Source organism: Sus scrofa, chromosome 6 (assembly GCF_000003025.6).
Source record: "Sus scrofa isolate TJ Tabasco breed Duroc chromosome 6, Sscrofa11.1, whole genome shotgun sequence".
Taxonomy (NCBI): domain Eukaryota; kingdom Metazoa; phylum Chordata; class Mammalia; order Artiodactyla; family Suidae; genus Sus; species Sus scrofa.
In genome coordinates this window covers 75,080,057-75,103,448 of record NC_010448.4, presented here as the reverse complement: position 1 = coordinate 75,103,448, position 23,392 = coordinate 75,080,057, and the positions used below count along the sequence as shown (strand labels likewise).

Sequence of the window (23,392 nt, the reverse complement as noted above, 5' to 3'; positions counted from 1 at the left end):
GAGGAGAGTGAAGCGTCTCTGGCCGGATGCTGTAGGTGATGCTGGGCAACGTGGGCGTGCTCATCCTCACCTCGCCCTGCGACAGGTGGCCGAGGGACACAGTCTGGGTGATGCTGTGGGGCGGCATGATGACAGACTGCTCTGGGTGAATGCTAGAGATGAACTGAGGCACAGGGATGCCTGCAGCCAGCATGACTGTGGCGTTGGTGGAGAGCGCGGTGGACGTGGTGCTGCTGGGGTGGCACGCCCTGGGGAACGGGGTCGGAGCTGGCCCGCTAGGTCGAGGGGAATGGGCATCTGGCTTTGTGGCCGCTAAATGGGAGACAGTTCGATCTGTCGGGGTGCTGGGCCCCGAAGAGACATGGTTCACTTCCGCAGGCAGTTTGCTGGGCAGCGCAGGAGGGTGGTGGGGAGTAAGAGTGGAGCCCAGGTTCGCCGGTTGAAGGACCTTGGTCTCTATTTTGAGGGTGACAGGGTCAGCGAGCTTTTTGTTAGTGGTGACTATGCTTGGGGTGAGGACCAGCTGGTTGTGCACCAGCACCGGGGGTGTGTTTATGCCCTGGGTGAGGACCTTCACTGTGCCGCCCTGGGTGACAGGTGTGGACACAGAGAGGTGGATGGGCTCAGGCTTCTCCAAGGACGGCCGGTCGGCCTTGACAGATGAAATCACGGGAGATGCATTATACGTCTGGGCAGTCAGTACCAGGGTCGAATGCGTGGCCACGTTTGCGTAGCCCGAAGGAGCCTGAGGGCCTTTGGGTGGAGGCTGCGATGGCGGGACGGAGTCAGGTTTGACCTGGGATTTGGACACCGACTGTTGGAACTCAATGTCCATTGCACTTGCTGGGGGGATCTGGCTAATCTTGGCGCTGATCCGCTGCGGGCCTTCCGTCTTCTGCCCCGAATAGCTCAGGAGTACAACCCCTTCTGAAGTGTTCACGCGCAGCCCAGTGCCAGAGGCCGCGTCTGCCGGGCGGTCGTCAATCACCGACATAGACCCTGGGTGGAACCGACTGTTGTCATTAGAGCTGGATCTCTGTTTGCACTTTGCCGAAGGTGCGATCACTGCACCTGCCACAGTCACAGCACCTGTTGTTGCGGCAGTCACAGCCCCAGAGGCAGCAGTCACGGCGCCTGCCGTGACTGTCACTGTGCCTGGGGTGGCACTCACCACGCCGGTGGCAGCGCTCACTGTGCCCACGGTGGCGTTCACTGGAGTGGTGAGAACGTTCACAGGGCCTGTGAGAACGTTTACGGGTCCCTTCAGGACATTCACGGGGCCAGCAGGAGTGTTCACCAAGCCCTTCAGCGTGGCCACTGGGCCCTTCCCGGGGCCTTTCAGGGCGGTCACCGGGCCAGTCAGAGCATTCACTGGGACCAAGGAGACATTCACCAGGCCAGTCAGGGCGCTCACCAGGCCAGTCAGGGTTTGAGGAGCTGGTTTGGCCAGAGTTATCTTTTGGGAATTTTCCAAATCAATGCTGACAGGCATCCGGCTAATAACAGAAGTAATTTTGGGAGCAATGACTGGAGTCACCTTTTCTTTGTCTGTGGCCACTGGAACCTCTGAGGCCTGTGTGTCAGTGGTGTTAGTTACTGGAGCTGCCGGTTTTTCTTCTAAAAGAGGCTTTTTGGATTCAATTGGAGGGGGCAATGCCTCATGCAGGCAAGGGGTGGCACTGACAGGCTCTGCAATGGCCGTTGTGACACTTGTGGAAGTGACACCCGTGGCAGATACGTATTTCGGGTCCATGAGGATCTTCCGCAGTGTACTGGAGCTGGTGTCTATGTCAGAGGCCTTTGTGTCTGGGGGAAGGGCCGGAGACGGCGTGGACTGTGCCCGAGGCTCCTCCTGCCTCGTGATCCACTCTGTCACCTTGGCTGGGGGGCTCTGGTGTGGGATCCCCGCAGTAGTGACAGGGGCTGGGAGTTTTGCTATAGTGACAGAAGGAATGGGGGGTGTGGGCATGCTTGAGTCACTGGGCGGGGTCACTGGGTCACTCTCTATGATGGAATGCACCTTGAATCTGGCTTGAGGCTCCTCATCTGAGGGGGCTGGCTGTGAGGGAGGGAGAAGGTCTGGGAGCACAGTCGCTTTGGCTGGAGTCTTTTCCTCAACACTGCTTTCTTGGGACAAAGTCTCCTGGGGTGGAGTCTTGCTTGGGTCAGAAGCACATGACTCAGGGGGAGTGGACTGGGGTTTGTCACTCTGCTTTTCCTCCTGTGGAGTTTCTGGGGCTTGTATTACTATTCCCTCATCTGTTGCAGGGCTCTTGCTTTGAACTTGGTCAGGTTCAGAGACATGGTTCTCTGTAGTGCCCCCTGTTTTCTTGTTTGCGTTCCTTTTGCGACGCGATCGAGTTATCTTCTGGCGCCCTTTGTCTTTCCGAGCAAGAGTAACTTCTGCTTCTTTTGATCCTTTGGCTTCTGGCACTGGATGGGAGGTTTCACTACTGTTTCCTCTGGCTTCCTTGGCATCTGCTAGGCCTGCTGAGGAGTCAGGCACACTGCCTGGTGGCTTAGAAGATTCTGTAGCAGCTTCAGTCTCCAAGATGCCAGACACAGCCTCATGCATCTCAGGCTCCAGTCCTTCCTCAGGAGGCTGCAGGGCTGTCTGAGATTCTGCAGGGTAAGGGGGCGGTGCTGGGAAGTTTTCTGGTTCTCCAGAAAAGTCATTGATGATGGAACCGATGGCCGCAGCCAGCTCTGTTTCGCTGGCTTGGTGTGCGGGCTTGTCCCTGTCCCCTGCAGAGAGGCCCTCTGAGGCATCTGCAGCTGCCGCCTTGAAAGCCGAGGGGGTGGAGGTCTCTGTGAGCTTCTCAATGTTCTCCACTGCTTGCTCCAGCTCCATCTGCTTGGCTAACTGATTGGCTTCCGGCGATGCCTTAGAGGCAGACACATCTTCCTTCTCTGGCTCCTTGTTGGGCTCGGCAGGCTCCCTGCTCAACAGTGATGATGAACTACCCTCCTTCTGAGGGCTCTCGCTCTTCTCAGAGGAGACTCCCACAACCCCAGCCTCCTTCTCCACGGGCAGCCCCACAGGGCTGGCCGCCACAGTGGGACTTACAGTGGCTTCCACATTTTTCAGATTTGCAGATTTGTCCGCCGCTGACCTAGAGTTTCGAGATCTTCCTCTCTTTGACTTGGAGTTTTTCTCAGGGGCTGTTTTCTTCTCCACCATTTCAACTGGGGGGGCTTCAGGTGGATTTCTGTCTGTGCTTACTTCTTTTCTGTCACGTTTCTGTTCACTTCCTGCTTCTTCTTTATCAGCCTTGGATCTCGTGTTATTTTCTTTCACATTTACTTGGGGACTCACCTCACTGGTGGCCTCAGGACGTTCGGCATCAACTTTCGGTTCATTTTTCCCCTTTTTCCCTTGCTGGCCACCAGCAGCTACTTTTTGGGATCGTGGAGATCGCCATCCCTCGGCTGGTTTGACTGTCTCCACTGGTTCTTTTGCCTCAGTCTCGTCATCTTCGTCAGCTCGACGGCGTGTTTTCGGAGGCCTCCCCCTCCTAGGGGTTGTGGGAGCTGCTGCCGCCTCCTGAAGCTCCCGCTCCAGTCTCTTCCTGGTCACTCGGGGTTGCTCAACAGGCTCCTTGACTGGAGAGCGGCTCTCATGGTCACCCATGGTTGCGTAGACACTCCTTACATTCCGGCGCCTGGTTCGGCTGAGGGGCAAGCTTGGCTCAGGTTGTTCATGGTCTGCGGCTGAGTTTTTAGAGGCAGTTCTGGTAATCTTCTCTGCCTCCATCTTCAATTCTAAAAGCTTCTGTGCCTCTCCCCGAGGAGAACTGGACCGCTTAAGCTTTTCGCGGTCTATCCGCTCACTCTTCCTTGTGACCGGCTTCTCCACGATGCCTGCTGCAGCTGCCTGAACGGGGGTCTTGGAACGTTTACTTTTGTTCGGTTTTTTATCTTTTGCAGCCACTGGAGGATCAACCTCTACATCTTCAGTAGCCGGAGGCAGAACTTCAGGAACAACTTCGGCTGTTGGATTTGCACTAGGTTCAACATTAGCAGCTGAGTCTGGCTTCTCCACTTTTGGCTCATCGGCTTCCTCGGGCTTCTGAATCGGTTTTGAAGGTGTTTGGGTTTTGCCAGGTTCTTGATCTACACTGAGCTCTACCTGGGAAAATGAGGCCCCGGGAGTTGGAGGCTTGGCATCCAGATAAGGCAGCTGATCAACTGATGAACTTTCCTCAACAGCTAAAGGAGTCTCAGCAACATCTTTCCTGGTGTCCCCTCCTGGAGGTGAGTCCACTTGTTCAGGCTGTTGTTCCACAGCGATGGGAGCAGGTTCAGAGACGGGTTTTGCTTCTTCCGAGACAGAGGCTGGCTCCGTGGTCTTCTCTTCTGTCACTGAGGGCACTTCCCCTGTTTTTTCAGCAGCTGTCTTCTCCAGTGATGATGATGCCGACTCTGGAGCTACAACCGTGACACTAGGAGGTCCAATCGAAGACAGAGTTTTCGGTTCCAACTCTTTATTCTCAGAAGCAGATTCGGGGGTCTTGGGATGATCCTCTGTATCGTCCTGCTTCTCCATCTCTTTGGGTTTTTGGTCTTTTTCTTTTTCTTTCTGTTGCATTCGTGTGAGTTCTACAAACCTGCTGTGGAAAAGAACTACTGGCTCTTGAATGAAATCACTCGTGCTATTCACTCCATCAGATGTCTGCCTCCCGTACAACCTGCCAGAAACAAAGTCGGATTCTTCATCTTTTCTTTCTAGATGCTGCAGTCGCTTGGAATCTTGTTCAAAGATTGAGCTGTGTAAAAAACGGGAAGCAAATAACTCTTGTCTTTCCTGTTCTTCTTCTTTATGGTCATCTTTTTTATCATCCATTTTTCCTTCTGAATCAGTCCGAATTTTCTTCTTTTTCATGTACCAGGATGGAATAGGTCTTGGAGCAGAGTCTACCTTTTCTTTATCTTTGTTGTTCCGAAAATTAGCAAATCGGGAATCCCAATCGAGAAAAGACCAGTTTTCCTCTCGAGAGGAAGAGAGGGATTTAGCTCTTTCAAGCAAAGCCTTAGTGTCCGGTGTGATTGTCTTATCCAATGCAAAGGAATAAAATTTGTTCCTTTCTAAAGAACTGGAGAGTCTTTCATCTCTCTCACGTAGTTTATCTTCTCTGTCCCTCAATAAAAAAGACAACCGGGAACTCTCATACAATCCAGAGGCTCTGGGTGAGTGCGATTTGTGTTCACCGTCTTCATCAGAATCAGAAGGCACCTCACCAGGTTCCAAGTCACGCACAGACCTCTTTCGAAGGCTGTCTCTCTTAATTATGCTGTTTGGGAAACTCACATCAAACCTGCTGGCATCTTGTTTCATTTGAGAGTCCCACCGATTTAATTCCTCTTCAGGATTCAAGACAGATAACTTTATTTTGGCAATGTCTGCCATCTGTTCTCTCCTACTAGAATCGTAAGGATTAAATTTCAAGGACTCTTCTCTGACTATTATATTAGAATAGGGGAGACCTTTTTCATCTACTTTGGGAGACCCTTTTATTGACATTAGCCTAGGAGAGCCAATGGGGTCGTCTTCTTCATGGAAGGAACCATGTCGGACGCTGGGAGAACCACCAGTCCTTTCCGAATCTTCACTGATTTGGCGTGAACTTCTATAGTTCCTCTCTCTCTTGGTGCAGACGTCAAAATCAACATGGTCCATCCTTTTCTTTTTGCTGGGAGGAGAGTCGTCAGTGACATCCTGAGGGGGTTTGCCTACCTCGTGAACAAGACTACGTCTTTCATATTCATCCACATCTTTTTTTGGACTGCCAAACTTTTCAGACTTGGCTATTTCCATCTCCATCTGCTGTTTTCTACGACTCTGTTCCATTTGTTTTCGGTAACTCTGTGTGTGATCAATATCAATGCCAATTTTTTCTTCAGCATTTACTGGATGTGGTTTATCTTGGCCCGTTTTACATTCAAGTGTTTCATCACGAAGACTACAATAGTTTTTCCTATTATCTTCTCTCTCTGGTCCTTGATCATCTAATAGCTGCAGCTGTTTGAGTTGCGGTTTTGAGGGAGTGGGTTTTTTGGACTGGATTTCTTGATTTTCCACAGATTCACCTACTGGTTCTCCCAGCCTTGCTTGGAGGTCTGAGTTGGGCTTTGAGCCAGTCCCAACAGAAATACTGGCAAGCTCCTGACAGTCTTTGGGGCTGGGAACAGCATTAAGTCTGTCTAGTTTGATTTTTTTGGATTCTCTTTTAAGAATTTCTTTCCTCACAGGCTTTTTTTCAGACTCCCCTTCCCTCAGCAGAATGACATCTCTAGATGATAAGTCAGGCTGCTTCTTTAAAAGCACTCGAGCATCTTCCATCTCTGGACTACTTTTCTTGACTTCTGATTTTTGTCTTTCTACTTTCAAAGTGGAATCTGCAAAACGTCTTTTTCTTGCTTCCAACTTCTCCAGATCCACAGCGCTTACGCTGTCAGCACTCTGCTCAGGTTTTAGGTGCTTCCTGGGTTTAGGCCTGCCTTCCTTATCTACCACTTCTATGTGGCTTGAAAGCCCCCTTTCCTTTGCTACTTTCATTCTAACAGACTCTAGTTTAGACAACTCAGATTTTGCAGGCTCAGTCTGAGAGACCTGAAGTTTCTGATCTAGGGCAGAAGATTTGATGCTGTCATTATCAAGCTTGGCTTTCAGCTTTTCCAAAGGAGTGTGGTCAATAACTCTCCCCTCTTTTTCTTTTACACGAGTCAAAACCACACAAGGCATGAGTTCCAAGCGGTTTTTTGCTATTCCTTCTTTGTCAGCTTTATCCCTGCTCAGTTTATTAGAACTTCTTAATTTTTCAGGGCTCTGCTCTCTCTCGTTTTCTTGGTCTGTTTCTGAAGACTGAGAACTAGGGGAATGAACTTTCCCTTTTCGTTTCTGCTTGTCAGTTTTGTCCTTTTCCACCTTCTCCTTCCTTATTAAGCGTCTCTCTCTTTCCACTCTTTCAGGATCAAAAGTTCGTTCTTTATCTGTCTTTTCATTTTTCGTATACCGCTCCAAACGAGGTTTTTCAAGTTTATCATATCTTGGAGGGGAAAGTGAGCTACAGCTTCCGCTCCGGTCTGAGGATCGGCTGTAAACCCTCCTCTCGGAATCACTAGGCAATCTCTCTGACTGTGAGGGTGATGCTCCAGGACTCTGTGGGCGTCGCAAGTGCACTGGACTCTGACTGCGTTCAATGGGCCTCCTCTCGTGGTCTCTGTCCCGGTCAGACTCAAATCTTTCACGTTCCCTTTCTCGTTCCCTTTGCCTGTAACTGTATTCTCGAATATCTTGTTCATAAGGATCATTTCTGTAATCCCTATATTCCCGGGGATCATCATAATATCGTGATTCATAGTAGTCTGCTTGGTAGGTTTCCCATTCTGAATAAAATTCTCTCCCTCGAGCTGGATAGTCTCGTCTAGAATCCTCAGGATATGTGCCTGGAGTACGAACACTCTCATAATATGTACGCTCTTGGCTGTAGTCATAGGATCCCCTTCGTTCTTCTCTGCCAACAGACAAAAAAACAGTATATTAGTTTTTTGTTTTCTTGTCACTTACACATTAATCATACAAATGAGATTACAAAGTCTCGCTTCTACAAATCTTTGCATTATTTCATCATTAGACCTACACTGTCCAATGCCATAGCTATAAGCCACATGTTGCTACTAAGAACCTGAAATTTAGCTAGTCTAAGTTGAGATGTGAGTGTAAAGACACACTGGATTTGGTACATTTAGTTTAAAAAAAAAAGAAATACCTCAATAATTTATTTTGATTATATGTTGAAACAATATTTTAGATATACTGAGTTGAATAAAATTAATTTCAACTTTTTTTTAGGGCCACACCGGCGGCATATAGAGGTTCCCAGGCTAGGGGTCCAATCGGAGCTACAGCTGCCAGCCTATGCCACAGCCACACCAGACCTGAGCTGTGTCTGTGACCTACACCACAGCTCATGGCAACACCTGATCTTTAACCCACTGAGCAAGGCCAGGGATTGAACCTGCAACCTCATGGTTCCTAGTTGGATTGTTTCCGCTGCACCACAAGGGGAACTCCAATTTCAACCTTTTTAAACCAGAAAATGTAAAACCATATATGCAGCTTGCATGACACTTCTATTGGACTTGGATGGCAGTACTTCACCCCCTTTTTATTCTTTTGTTATCATTTTTCATGACTTATAATGAGCACTAGTATTAAATAGTATCACATCCCACTTTTTTTTTTTTTTTTTTTGGGTCTTTTTTTAGGGCTGTAGCTGCAGTATATGGAGGTTCTTGGTCTAGAGGCTGAATCAGAACTACAGCTGCCAGCCTACACCACAGCCACAGCAACATGGGATCCCAGCCACTTCTGCGACCTACACCATAGCTCATGGCAATGCTGGATCCTTAACCCACTGGGCAAAGCCAGGGATCGAACCTGAGTCCTCATGGATACTATTCAGATTCATTACTGCTGAGTCACAATGGGAACTTCTAACATCCCACATTTCTAAGTCTCCCATAATTACTTTTTTTGCCAAAAGATATTCTTACCACAATTTGGGGAACAAAGGTACTGTTTGAATAGACAGATAGCAATGTAACTAAAATCTTCCCAACTATGCAACCTGTACCTGTACGTTACGGATTAAAAAAAAAAAAAAAAAAAAACACTAGGGGCCAGTCTCCCTGGGCTGGGTCTCCTTACTTGTAAAATAAATTTTCCTCTTAAAGCTCAGGTTTTGAGAACTCTGTTTCCATGACTGCATAATAGCCAAACTACCATAAGTAGGTGGGAAATTCATTTAAGGCATAATGTGACCCTATAAATGCACCTTGAGAGTCACTTTGGTAAAGTATAAGGCTCAATGCACTAGAAGGTAGGAGCCCTGAGTTTATCCCCAGCCCAGCTGCTTAGTAGCCTATAACCTTATAAAAGTCATCTGATCTTCAGATCCCTCCATAAGTAACATCTGACAAGAGTCCTGGCTCTATAACCCTGACACAGTATTTAAGGGAATAAAAGAAATACTACTTTTATTTATTTATTTTTTTAGTCTTTTTGTCTTTTTATAGGGCCACACCTGTGGCATATGGAGGTTCCCAGGGTAGGGGTCTAACTGGAGCTGTAGCCACTGGCCCATGCCAGAGCCACAGAAACATGGGATCTGTGCCACATATGCAAACTACACCACAGCTCATGGCAAAACCGGATCCTTAACCCACTGAGCGAGGCCAGGGATTGAACTCTCAAACTCATGGTTCTTAGTTGGATTCGCTAACCATTGAGCCATGACAGAAACTCCAAGAAATACTACTTTTAAATTGCAAAAACCCTTTGTAAATGGGTCATCATTTGCATTCCTGAGCTGAACTATCTTTAGGGGTAAAGTGGCTTTTCTGTTGTTTCTTTTTGTTTTTTTCATTTATTCATTATCTATTCAGCAGGATGACTTCCTTCCACTGTATGGAAAGGGCAAAGGTCTTCAAATTCTATTGCAGGAAATGCATTTCAGAAGCACTGCCATCTGAAACCAAATGGGACAAGCCAATGAAGTTCCACATCCTCCTCTTCCTACTTTAGGAGATGAACACCATTCAACAGGGATAAATAACCACAGGCAAGAACCAAAGAACAAAGCCAGAGCCAGATCATCAGTGAAATGAATGAATATAAGTGATAATGTACAAAAATTAACACCCACATAGCATTATCCAACCCTCACAAGTTACTGTTCTTTGAAAAATATTTAACATAAGCACAGAGGATTTTAATGGAATTTTTGTCTTAAGTGCCATTACACCATCAACACACTTTCCATTCACTTATGGGTAAGAAATCCTATAAGCATTTAAAATATTAACAATGACTTCAGATTGCTACGTGGGGGGAAGCCAGGATGGAAAACCCTCCCTAAAGAAACAGACATTCTCTTACATGCTCATTCTCTTTGTCTCTCCGTCTCGCTCCCTCACCCATACACACAAGTAACAGAAAAATTCAGAAGGTGGATTTCAATCCACTGGTGAAAAACCATTAAAACCTTAGAAGTTCAAGCTTTTAGAAATTTGGCTGTAGGGGACCTTTTTCATTAAAAGAATCTCCCAAATATTCAATGATCAGTACACAATGCTCCATGGAAAAATGAAAAAGAAATATATACCTTCTGTGATTTAAACAAAAATGAAGTGGTAAGAGGAGGCAGTAAAAAGGAAATGCATTCAATAGATTTCATGATCAGGATTTGGCTCATCCTTGTAATAGAGCCCTTTCATACTTGAATTTGAGAGTCTAAAGGCATTTTTCAAAAGTCTTTTGTCTAACACATATACAGGGGTGGAGATCTAGTGGTAACGTTCCAGGAGACTTAAACACAGAGGGACCTTTGGACAAACAGCTTCATTATACGCTGAAGCTTTGGACAAAGAGCTTCATCATATTCCATTTTCAAATGTGATCAACTGGTGACATTGCCAGGATGTTTTAATATATTTGGTCTAAAAAAGAATCAACAGTTTGGGGCAATCTTACACTATAGAGATAGCTTAAGATCGTGAGACCTTAAATGATTTTGAACTGTAATGTTTCACACAAGTAGCAGAAAAAATATCAAATACTTCATTACAATGAAAATATTAACATGGAGAAGGTTTCCTTTTTACACAGCTAAAGTTACCAATTTATATAAACTTTGGCTTACTGATTCACAATTTTTTTTGTCTTTTTAGGGCCATACACACAGCATACAGAGGTTTCCGGCTAGGGGTCTAATCAGAGCCACAGCTGCTGACCTATGCCACAGCAACACCAGATTCGAGCCGTGTCTGTGACCTACACCGCAGCTCATGGCAATGCTAGATCCCTGACCCACTGAGCGAGGCCTGGGATCTAACCTGCGTCCTCATAGATACAGGTTTCTGCTGAGCCACGACGGGAACTCCTGAAATATCAATTTAAATAAAGCTCTTGATAGTCTTTTGAAAGGTTTATTTTTTCAAATTCATTCTATGGCCTCATGCATGATGACAACGTGGATGTTGTCATTACTAAATATACAGGGCATTTAACAGTTTCTAAATTTTATGTATTAGAAATTTTAAAATCAAGCCATGCTAATATTTTTTAAATACATACCTTCTTTCTGCTAACATTTCATAAAAATCTCTGATATCTTGACCAGATTTTTCCATACAGTGGTAAAATGCCAGCTGACTTTCCCGATTTGCAAAATCCACCTAAAAAAAAAAAAAAAATAGCAGTTGTTTAATGCAAGTTTCATGCCTTAATGATGAAAAATGTTATCAAATTTGAAAATCTGATAATCCCAATCTTCCCAATATAGTCTTCTGGATAAATTTCAAGAAAGAGTAACTTATCTCATTTAAGGAAAACAGTCTACATAACTAAAACTATATTTTGTTAACATCAAATTGCTCTCAAATTCTACAGAAATCTTGATAGTGGTAATTTAAAGTCCCAAGCCTTTAACAATCCGGCGTTGCCGTGAGCTGTGGTGTAGGTTGCAGACGCGGCTCGGATCCCGCGTTGCTGTGGCTCTGGCGTAGGCCGGTGGCTACAGCTCCGATTCAACCCCTAGCCTGGGAACCTCCATATGCCGCGGAAGCGGCCCAAGAGATAGCAACAACAACAACAACAACAACAAAAGACAAAAAAAAAAAGACAAAAGATAAAGTCCCAAGCCTCAACAAATTTAAGAGTAGAGATTATTTCAAGCATCTTTACTGACCACAACACCATGAAACTAGAAATAAGCCAAAGAAAAAGAAATGAGGGGGAAAAAAAGATCACATGGAGACCAAATAACATGCTACTAAAAAACCAGGAGTTCCCTGATGGCCTAGAGGTTAAGGATCCAGCACTGTCACTGCTGTGGCCTGGGGTCACTGCTGTGGTGCACATTAAATCCCTGACGTGGGAACTTCCACATGCCATAGGTGCGGCCAAAAATTAAATAAATAAAAAAATAAGAGGAGTTCCCATCGTGGCGCAGGGGAAACAAATCTGACTAGGAACCATGAAGTTGCAGGTTCGATCCCTGGCCTTGCTCAGTGAGTTAAGGATCAAGCGTTGCTGTGAGGTCGAAGATGCAGCTCAGATCCTGCGTTGCTGTGGTTGTGGCATAGGCAGGCAGCTGTAGCTCTGATTGCACCACTAGCCTGGGAACCTCCATATGCAGAAGGTATGGCCCTAAAAAGAAAGAAAAAAAAAAAAAAAAAAAAAAAAGGGAGAGAATACTACAAATGATTATGTGCCAAAAATTCAAAACCTACAAGAAATGAACAACGTTCTAAAAACATACAGCCCACCTAAAATGAATCAGGAGGAAATAGATAACTTGAACAATCACTAGAAGTGAAATAGAAGTCTGAAATTAAAGAACTCCTACAGAACAGACTTGCGGTTGCCAAGGGGACGGGAGTGAGATGGATTGGGAGTCTGATGTTAATAGATGCAAACTATTAGATTTAGAATGGATAGACAATCAGGTCCTCCTGTATAGCACAGGGCTATATCAATTTCCTGGCACAGGCCATAATGGAAAATATTTTTAAAAAAGAGAATGTGGAGTTCCCGTCGTGGCGCAGTGGTTAACGAATCCGACTAGGAACCATGAGGTTGCAGGTTCGGTCCCTGCCCTTGCTCAGTGGGTTAACGATCCGGCGTTGCCGTGAGCTGTGGTGTAGGTTGCAGATGCGGCTTGGATCCCGCGTTGCTGTGGCTCTGACATAGGCCAGTGGCTACAGCTCCGATTCAACCCCTAGCCGGGGAACCTCCATATGCCGTGGGAGCAGCCCAAGAAATAGCAAAAAGACCAAAAAAAAAAAAAAAAAAAAGGGAAAGAAAGAAAGTTGATAAAGGCAAAAAAAAAAAATCCCTCTATACAAACAAAAGCGTAAGACTTGATGGTTTAACTGGGGAATTCTACCAAACATACAAAGAACTTAAACTGATCCTTCTCAAACTCTTTCAAAAGACTGAAGAAGGAAGGAACACTCCCAAAGATATTCTATGTATAAAGAATCATCATTACCCTGATACTAAAACCAGACAAGATACTACCAAAAAAGAAAATTACAGGCTAAAGTTCCAGAACACAATCCTGAAGAAGTAGAAAAAGCAAAATGGAAAACTGGAACATACCTATTAGGATTCTAGGTTGTCAATTGGATAACTGACAGCTGTCAATTAGATAAGACCAACTAAATCCAGTAATCTGCTGTGCATAAATTTGCTGGAACCACAGTTAGGACATAAAATAAAATATGGAAGAACACAAACCTTATTCATAGCCAGGCCTCAGTCACTAAAGCATAATACCCATTTTCTATCAATATACTGAAAGACTGATTTCAATCTAGTTACTAAGTACACAAATTCCTTTGAACTACCACGAACAAAAGTGTTTAAAGGAAAACATCAGACAAAAGATCATGAGGAGGAAAGAAGATAAAGAGAGGATCATTCCAAAAGCTGGACTGACTGACACTTGGAGCTAGTGGGTGTGCACATACCCACAGGTGATTGTGGGCTACATGTGAGTACCAGGTACCCGGGATGCAGAAAAGCACACTTCCTTGAATGAGAGGATTTGGGGGGAAAGTTCTATAGCCAATGGTTTAGAACATCCTGTGCCCTTAAGTAGCCAAATATACAAACTGCAATATTCCCCTTAAAAAATGAGGACATATGCTGCATGTGCTGTAAACAAACAAAACACTGATTATCAAGAAGTTGGGATCTGAACATGATTTTGTTTTGCTTCTGTTTAAAGTCATTCTGCATACCTTAATTTTATTCCCACCAATTTTCCTCCCCTTGGTCTCTTTTACAGCTGCTTGTGCATATTCAATTTCATTGTAGAGAACCAAGGCCATGCCTTTTAATCGATCAAATACCACCTGTAAAAAACAAAAAACAAAACAAAAAACCATAAGAGCCTCATCCACTAGACTTAGCATCGGTCCTAATAAAATCCTAAGTCATAAATACACTGACAAAAAAAAATTTTTTTTATTCTAGAAAATGTTTAAGGCTTTCCCTGATGATGCACGTTACAGTGAAAACACAATAAAATGTGTAGGGACTGTTTAGAATTGTGAATGTTGTAGCTTGAAGTATATTATGCCTTTATCTTGTTTTTAGCATTTTACTTTATTTTCCATGTTGACTGAGTGCTGTACTGTATTTAAGTACGCACTCTTCTAGTTATAGCTCAAAAAAAACCAATACCCTTGAAAGAGAGGGAAAAAATGTAAAGAGTACTTAATGAACAGTAAATTTCATATTGTATGTCAACTATACTTGAATTAAAAACTTTTAAAAAGCCAGTTCCCACTGGCTCAGTGGTTAACAGACCTGACTAGCATCCATGAGGATGCATGTTCAATCCTGGCCTCACTCAGTGAGCTAAGGATCTGGCGTTGCCATGAACTGTGGTGTACGTAGCAGACACAGCTCAGATCTTGCATTGCTGTGGCTCTGGCATAGGCTGGCGGCTACAGCTCCAATTCAACCCCTAGCCTGGGAACCTCCACATGCCAGCAGTGTGGCCCTAAAAGACAAAAAAAAAAAAAAAAAGATTTTAAAAAGAAAAAACTAGGAGTTCCCATTGTGGCGCAGTAGAAATGAATCTGACTAGGAACCATGAGGTTTCGGGTTTGATCCCTGACCTCGCTCAGTGGGTTAAGGATCCGGCGTTGCTGCAAGCTGTGGTGTAAGTCGCAGATGCAGCCTGGATCTGGTGTTACTGTGGCTCTGGCGTAGGCCGGCAGCTGTAGCTCGGATTAGACCCCTAGCCTGGGAACCTCCACATGCCAGCAGTGTGGCCCTAAAAGACAAAAAAGGACAAAAGACAAAAAAAAAAAAAAAAAAGAAAAGAAAAGAAAAGAAAAGAAAAAACTATACTATAGCAAAGGAAAAAAAAGAAAAAAGTTTTGGCATTCTCCTGTGGCAGGCATAGTGAGTTAAAGGATCCTGTGCGGTCATTGCTTGGGTTGCTGTTGTGGTGCAGGTTTGATCCCTGGCCCAAGAATTTCCACATGCCACGTGTGCAGCCAAAAAAAAAAAAAAAAAAAAAAAATTTTTTTTGGTGAATTTTGGTTATGAATAGCACTATGTCTTAAAGCTGCTAGATTTTTTAATTTATACTAATAGCCTTTTTGTTTTGTTTTGTTTTTTAGGACCGCACCCACAGCATAAGGAAGTTCCCAGGATAGGGGTCAAATCAGAGATACAGCACCGGTCTACACCACAGCCACAGCTACGCGGGATCTGCAACCTACACCAGGGATCAGATCACAGCAAAGCCAGATCCTTAACCCACTGAGCAAGGCCAGAGATTGAACCCACATCCTCATGGATACCAGTCAGATTCATTTCTGATGTGCCACAACAGGAACTCCATATACTAAGAGCCTTTAAGATGTGTTTCTCCAAACAACAGAAGCTACATTTAAGAAATGTCAGAGCTTCCCCTGTGGCATACTGGATTAAGAATCTGACTGCAGCAGAGGTGTGAGTTCAATCCTGGTGGGTTAAAGGATCTGGCACTGTTGCCACAGCTGTGGCTCAAGTCGCAGCTGTGGCTTAGATTCAGTCCCTAGCCTGGGAACTTCCATATGCCGTGGGTGGGGCTATTTAAAAAAAAAAAAAGAAGGAAACATCAGTTACGCAACACACCACAGTGTAAATCTAGTTTCAAAAGGTTAAAAACTTGACCTTCACATCATGGAATGGGGTACAGAGACCCGTTTGCTGTTATGTTTGTAAGTGTATTACACAACAAACATTGTTTAGATGAATAATCTATTGTGTGAGTGTCCCTTTAAAGTCATCGTCATTTTTTTAAAAAAATCAAATCATATTACATATTAGTGTGAACGTGAATAATTACATAATTAGACTGTCTAATTTTTTTAGACAGTCTAATTTTAACGTGAGATAAAATTATAGCAATCCCTAAGAAACATTCTACTTAACAGCATTATGCAGATTAGTTCCAAAATTAATCATCTCGGTCGGTTCTAGATAGTTTTTCAAAATATTCACTCATATCATAAGCTAAGAGATGCAAATGCTCTTCCACACCAAACTTTGGAAAAGAGAATTTTAATGTATGAGTTACTAAAGAAAAAGTCAGCACTAGAAATTGAGACTGAAAAGACAAAATACCAAGAAAGAGAGCCAGAGATAACTTTAAACCTTCCACCTACCTTTACCACAGGTCCATAACGGCAGAAATGTCGTGTTAAATACTGATCTGACACATTTGAAGAAAGCCCATCTAACCACACACAGTTTGTGGGCATGCTCTTTCCAAAACCCAGCTGAATATGAAAGGTAAAAACATCTATTAGTTAAGTCACCAATTATTCAACAACAAAATTCTCAGAAAACTTGTCTTCTGTAGGAATCTTATCAAACCAACATCGTAAGTGGAAACCATCACGTAAAATCAAACAGAAATGTACACAGAGGTTATCCTGCCCGGCTAAGCGAGTATTAATTCAGATATAGTATAACAGGATGAGGATGCAGGGAAATTTATCACCATGAAGTTATCTAACTATACTATTAAAATGTGAACTAATCAGATATATGCACAAATAACTCCAAATCTTTAAAAAAGGCAAGTATTAACAATGGCACAATAACTTATGCGAGTTCCTTTACCTTGAGGCGGTTATTTCCAAGGTATTCCCCATCCATCTTCTTAATAGCCTTACAAACACTGGCAATATCACAGTATTGCAAGAATGCATACTGAGGAACTCCATTTACTTTCTTAATATCAATATCCTGAAAAAAGCCAATGTATACCACTTGGTGATATGCCAATAAGGAAATAAATCATTATAAACCACGTCCATAGGAGCTATATATTTCTCAAAACAGTTTTATTCGTGAAAACCATTTTCTTAGTTACAATTATATATTCTTAATGCAACTGTAGATTAATAGTATAAAAAAACCATTCACAGCATTTGTTGTCACAAACCACGAAACCCTTCTCATGTGAAGAAGCTCCTTGCAGAAAAGCAACTGCAATGCAACTCAAAACTCAAGTTAAATCCACAATACCTGTGATAAGAGAAATTTATGTTATGAAAAAAAGGTAGCCTGTTTAACAAAAACCTAAGAAATAATTCCCTTCTGCAATACTTAAAGTCCTTATGAGGAGCAAACCATTTAAAATATAGTATCTGGGAAGAGTAAGATTGATAAAGAAATCAAGTTTTCAAAAGTGATTTAAAATATTCAATCCTATATTGAAGACTCATTTTACCAGTATATTTAACTGAATTAAGCCTAGTTTGGTAATAATCTCTCTTACCTAGAATAAATGGATTACATGAATATGCGAATTATTTTGCGAAGATCCATCAGAATACCATCCCTGGAGTAAAGAAACGCTCTACGAAGGGATACCTCCGTCTCTTTGGAATGCTCAAAACCTGTAGCCACATCTGATACTGCAGTCCTGCCTACTTAGAGGAGGTAGTGAAAAAAACCTGGCTTACACATGAAAATGGTCCAGAGAAACCAGACACTTGGATGGCAAAACTTGTATTTAAACAATAATGAGCTGGGCCATATACTGCAGATTATGTATTGTGATTATCTAAACCTCCTTAAAGGTCACAAGTCAATAATCAAAACCTGAAACAGAGCAAAATGAGTAATGCATTTAAAGAGCTGTTTGATGGGTCCTTTAAAAAACATTATATGCCAAATGCTTCTAAGTAATGGTAAATAGGAGCTGTTTTCATCATTACATAGAATGTGATAACCCAGGATAACTCCATTTGAGAGAAATGTTTCCAAAGAATACTGGTGGGTAGACTCACTAAATAGGTTCTTCTGGTTCTAGCAAAATCTGTTATCGATAAGCAGGAGACCATGTTCCCAAAATTTGTATGTCATCAAAATAGTGACCACCATGAACAATTGCATACATAGTAAGATTACGGTTTTCAAACAGAATACTGACATGTCCACCTTACTGACAGGCATAGCCCTTAGAAGATAAAAATTATCCCATTTATAGGAACATTGGTGAAGAAAATGTATCCATATGCCCAAATACAACTCTTTATATTCCTCTAAAATTTACAGCAGCAGCTACATTCAAATAAAAGTACGACTGAAAGTTTTATCAATTCACAGACACGTGAATGCCAAAGAGCAAAAAATAACAAATCATGGTCTAAAGACCAAAGAAGCTGAAGCCCAGATAGGTAATTGAGCGTCTAGGCACTCATCCAGATAAGCAGTAGGGGTGACATTAAGAGTATATGCTGTTCTCACAAAAACAAGATAACTCAGAAAAATCAAAATAACTGAAAAAGAAAGATGAATGTTTTGCTGGTATATTTCTCTAAACATAGAGCTTCTCTGTTTTTTCTTCACTTCTACCAACCACTTCAATCTCTTGCTCCCAGCCTCTCTAAGATGAAGTTTAGATCAGCCACAAGCACAAATGTTTTATTCACAAGACTAGATTATTTCATTTAAAAAAATAAGGATCTTTTGCTTAGAGCATTAGTGTATAAATAAGGATGGATAAATGGATGGACAAATAGACATCACACACACACACACACACACACACACACACACACTAAAAGATTAACAATAACTATTTCTACCCAAAACATTTTTTTTAGTCTCTAAAGTCCAATACACTACAGTACCTTCTTCATTGTCAGTAATACAGAGAAAATCTAGGAAAACAAAAACTAATTTCCCTATTTTTTCAAACATGTCTTATCTTATATATCTTAAGGGTACAAAGCTGCAACCAAACTATTTCCACTATAAACGGATTCGAGTTTTTTAAGTCATGGGGAATAGAAAAATCCTTTTATTCTTTAACAGTGACTTGCATAATTTAAAAAAAATGATTCTAATTAAAATTTCAAAATAGAGCTGGGTTTCCAGCATGGCATCCACATTTTAGTAATCCCCAAGATACTTCTGATGTGCATTCTGATAAATAATCATACATTAATCTTTTGTTTCTTTCTTACAAACATTTTTTCTCTCCAGATTTTCCTTTCAATCCACACGACTGAAGACAGTATTAATATAGCACCCGATGCGCAAAGATAAGAAAAATGGCAAGAAAAATATATGAAAACAAAATTATCTATTAATTTATTATTTATTAATTTTTTATTTTATTTTATTTTTTGTCTTTTCTAGGGCTGCACCCGTGGCATATGGAGGTTCCCAGGCTAGGGGTCTAATCAGAGCTGGAGCCACTGGCCTATGGCCAGAGCCACAGCAATGCAGGATCCAAGCCTTGTCTACGACCTACACCCCAGCTCCCGGCAACGATAGATCCTTAACCCAATGAGCGAGGCCAGGGATCAAACCCGCAACCTCATGGTTCCTAGTCGGATTCCTTAACCACTGAGCCAACGACAGGAACTCCTATTATATATTTTTAAATACACACATAAAGCAGTGGGTTTTTCCAGATCACGTTTTAGTAGGAGTTAAGGGCAAGTGAGAAAAATATTCATTACACCATCTAAATATCATTTTTCCAATATATAATCTGTACTATGGTTTATGTTTTATGACAAAAAAAAGAAAAAAAAAAAAAACACATACCACAATTTCTCCAAAGCGCTGGAAGATGTTGCGAAGATCATGATAAGTAGTGGTTTTTTCAAGGTTACCAATGAAGAGGGTTCTTGTTGCTTTGGGGTGAAATTCATCTATCCTTTCATCCAAAGGGCGAAATTCATTTTCACTTTCTGTTTCTGTAAGTGGGATAGGGACAGAGTGTTTTAATATGTATTCATATATCATGGGAAAAATCTACAAATAAGAAATTAAATCTCTGAAATATTGGGCTAAATATTCCTAATCTGAAAAATTATACACACTATCAGAAATAGCTCCAAAGCAAAAGAGGAATACAAAGGCTAAAGAAACTTGTCCAAGAAATTAAGGGAAAGTTAACACTTTGATCTTTAAAATAGAAAAGTAGATCTGAGCTGCGTCTGTGACCTATACCACAGCTCACAGCAACGCCAGATCCTTCACCCACTGAGTGAGGCCAGGGATCGAACCTGCATCCTCATGGATGCCAGTTGGGTTCATTAACTGCTGAGCTATGACAGGAAGTCCCTAAACGACGCTTAAGGTTTCCATTTCTTATGATCCATTTCTATGATCAAAAGTTCGACGTCTAATTCAATTATAGGTGTTCTCTGAAGCTCCATTAATTAACTTGGTTTAGGGCAGGGACATTCAACATTTTCTTTTTTCTTTCCTTTTCTTTTTTTTTTTTTTTTTTTTTTTTGCCATGCCCATGGCATGTGGAAGTTCTCGGGCCAGGGATCAAACTTGAGCCACAGCAATGACAACATCAAGTCCTTCACTACCAGGGCACCAGAAAACTCCCAACACTTTCTTAATAAAAATTATCAAGCCTGTATGTTCTCTCTCTTTTTACTGAGAAACAAAGCCATCCAAAAAAGTTAATATTTAATCAACTTGGCTGAAACAAACTGTTAGTACCGCCACCAAAACATTACTGATGTCAAAGACAACATTGGTATTAAAAAGACTCTATTTCTGAACTCGAGTGAACTCAGCCAGAATACATCTCACTCCTGACTCCAGTTTATTTCAGCTTAATTTTACTTGTGTCAGCAAAGAGTACGTACTTTCAGTAACATGGACCCATAAACTTCCCAGGGCTCATACATCTGACTCCATATTTTCAGCCTATTTCAAGGGAGTTTATCTCATTTTAAGCTCAACTAGGTGTTCTTAAAACTAATAGAGGGTACATACTTAGGAATATTTCATTTAAAGGAAAAAAAAGAAAAAAATAATTAGGACTCATCTTGAGATTTGTACTTCAAAAAAATCAAAACAATAAAGCATGATTTGCAACCATTTAAATCTGTAATGACTTCATTTCCACCGAATAAATAGCTCAGTAAAAATTTCAAAACTGGAAATTCAGTTTGGGAGGGGGGGTGTCTTTTCCACCTGTAATAATCTATTTACACTTCATGACCAGTGTTAAGTCTTAATGTCTACACATCATTGAAAAAACAATTTTAGTTTTCTAGTGAATTTTTCTGAGGTCCTAAAAGCGTTTTGTTTCCTTTGGTTGTGATGATTGCTGTACACCAATACGTGTAATAAAATTTATTAAGTAATTTAAAAAAAGAAAAAATGATTTTATCCTACAATTTCAGTTTTAGGAGACTGTAATGCTGTGCACAGGAGCAAAAAAGCACAATCTTAGGAGCCATATCTATCTGCAAAGTTGGGCTTCTTGGATTTGGATCTTTTTTTTAATTCCATGAGGTCCTTGACCTAAAGAAGCAATCGGCTCCATAAATTTCAATGTAAAACATTTATAACAACTATCCAACAGCATAATTCCAATGAAGTCTCCATACTCAGTTTTCAAATATCCCATTAAACTGGAGTTCCCACTGCAGCTCAGTAAGTTAAGGACCTGATGTTGTTCCTGTGAGGGTGTTGGGTTCAATCCCTGGCTTTGCTTGGTGGGTCGAGGATCTGTCATTGCCACAAGCTGCAGTGTAGGTTGCAGATGTGGCTTGGATCCAGTGCTGCTGTGGTGTAGGCCTGCAGCTGCAGTTTCAATTTGACCCCTAGCCCAGGATCTTCCATAAGCAACAGGAGCAGTCTAAAAAGGAAAAAAAAAAAAAAAAAAAAAAAAACATTAAACCACTATTTCAGGAGTTCTCCTGTGGCACAGGAGGTTAACAATCTAGCGATGTCACTGCAACAGCCTGGGTTGCTGCTGTGGTGCAGGTTCAATCCCTGGCCTGGGAACTTCCACATGCCACTAGCATGGCCAAAAAAAATGAGAAAAAAGAAACTGCTTTCCAGTTACATTGGCTTTCAACATGGGGAACAGCCAAAAACAAAACAAAACTGGTTATTTCAATGCTGCTGCATATGGAAAAATTACCTTCCATTTTCCTATGCCTGAACAAATTAAACATCTTAAAATCTTCAGTGGCAGGTAGTTAAAACCAATTAACACCCTGGATGCTAACTAATTAGATAAAAATGCTTTTTTACAGAAACAATCTCAATCTAACTCCATTACCTGGAGATTAGAAGGTCATCTATTGATAATGCCCCTGAATTAGATCCTCACCAGTCAAAAATTATATATGGCTCTAAAACCTTCCATAGATTATATGACATTCCTAAATATCATTCCTGGGAGTTCCCATGGTGGCTCAGCAGTAATGAACCCAATTAGTATGCATGAGAACACAGATTTGATCCCTGGCCTTGCTCAGTAGGTTAAGGATCCAGCATTGCCATGAGCTATAGTGTAGGATCCCAAGTTGCTATGGTGTGGTGTTGGCCAGGAGGTATAGCTCTGATTTAACCCCTAGCCTGAGAACTTCCATAGTCACAGATTCAGCCCTAAAGAGACCAAAACAAAAACAAAACAAAACAAAAAACAAAAAAAAAAAACCCTCCTGAGTTTGCTCTTAGCCCAGTAAGTTAAGGCAATACATCTCAAACTTCACAGAGTAGGGAATGTATAACCTATAATTCTTTTGAAAAGATAACATTCCTTAACTCCTATGTTTTACCATAAAAGTATGCACATTTTAGTCTTCATTCTAATAACTAACTCTGTGCCTGTTTTAATATACAAGTAAGAGTTACACATTCTTCACAAGGAAATTCTATTTTTCTTCTTAATTGTTAAAAAAAAATGAATATTCCAAGAAAACAGGCTATGTTTACCCTATAAATTATACTCAAAATCTTAGGCTTCAAAATTCAATTGCACCAGCTACATAATGTGAATGCATATTATTAACATTTCTATTCACCCCTCTAAAATTTACTCACAAACTGCCTTAAATCAGGGGTTCCCAAACTTGAATATGCAAATTCTGAACCAGTAAGCTGAAGTAGAATCAAAGAGTCTGCATTTTAAACAAGTACCACAGGTGGTTCTGAAACAGGAAAAACACTAACCGAAGTCATGCCTGACAAGACTTCCTGCCTTAGAACAGAGAGCTCTTACAGGTAGGTTCCAGCAATATAATATCCCCTTGAAATTTTCAATAGTTGCACTTACAAGACTTAGTCCTCCCCCTCTGTCACTGTCTTCTAAGGTCATGAAAGCAAGAATAACAGATCCAATTTGTCCACTGTCCAGTTTCAATGGAAATAAAACTGGTTTAACTAGTCCTGCAAATTGATGTAGTTTGTTTTCTAATTCAGGATAATTCTGTTGTCATTCTCCTAGGAACTATAATCTTATTTCAATCACTTCAGTCCTTTTGAGAAGGCAGGATTCAACAAGGGGCTCTACTCTGCCTTTCAGGACTCCTA

At 42.0% G+C, this 23,392-nt stretch overlaps 1 protein-coding gene across 1 annotated transcript in view; it reads right to left on the bottom strand.

The window, feature by feature from the left end:
- The window catches only part of SPEN (spen family transcriptional repressor), a 91,904-nt gene that overhangs the window by 4,020 nt on the left and 64,492 nt on the right, over nucleotides 1–23,392 (bottom strand). Inside the window, 6 exon segments of the mRNA XM_021095393.1 lie at nucleotides 1–7,514; nucleotides 11,138–11,238; nucleotides 13,810–13,923; nucleotides 16,237–16,350; nucleotides 16,697–16,822; nucleotides 19,643–19,794. Coding sequence (XP_020951052.1) covers nucleotides 1–7,514; nucleotides 11,138–11,238; nucleotides 13,810–13,923; nucleotides 16,237–16,350; nucleotides 16,697–16,822; nucleotides 19,643–19,794 — 8,121 coding nt within the window.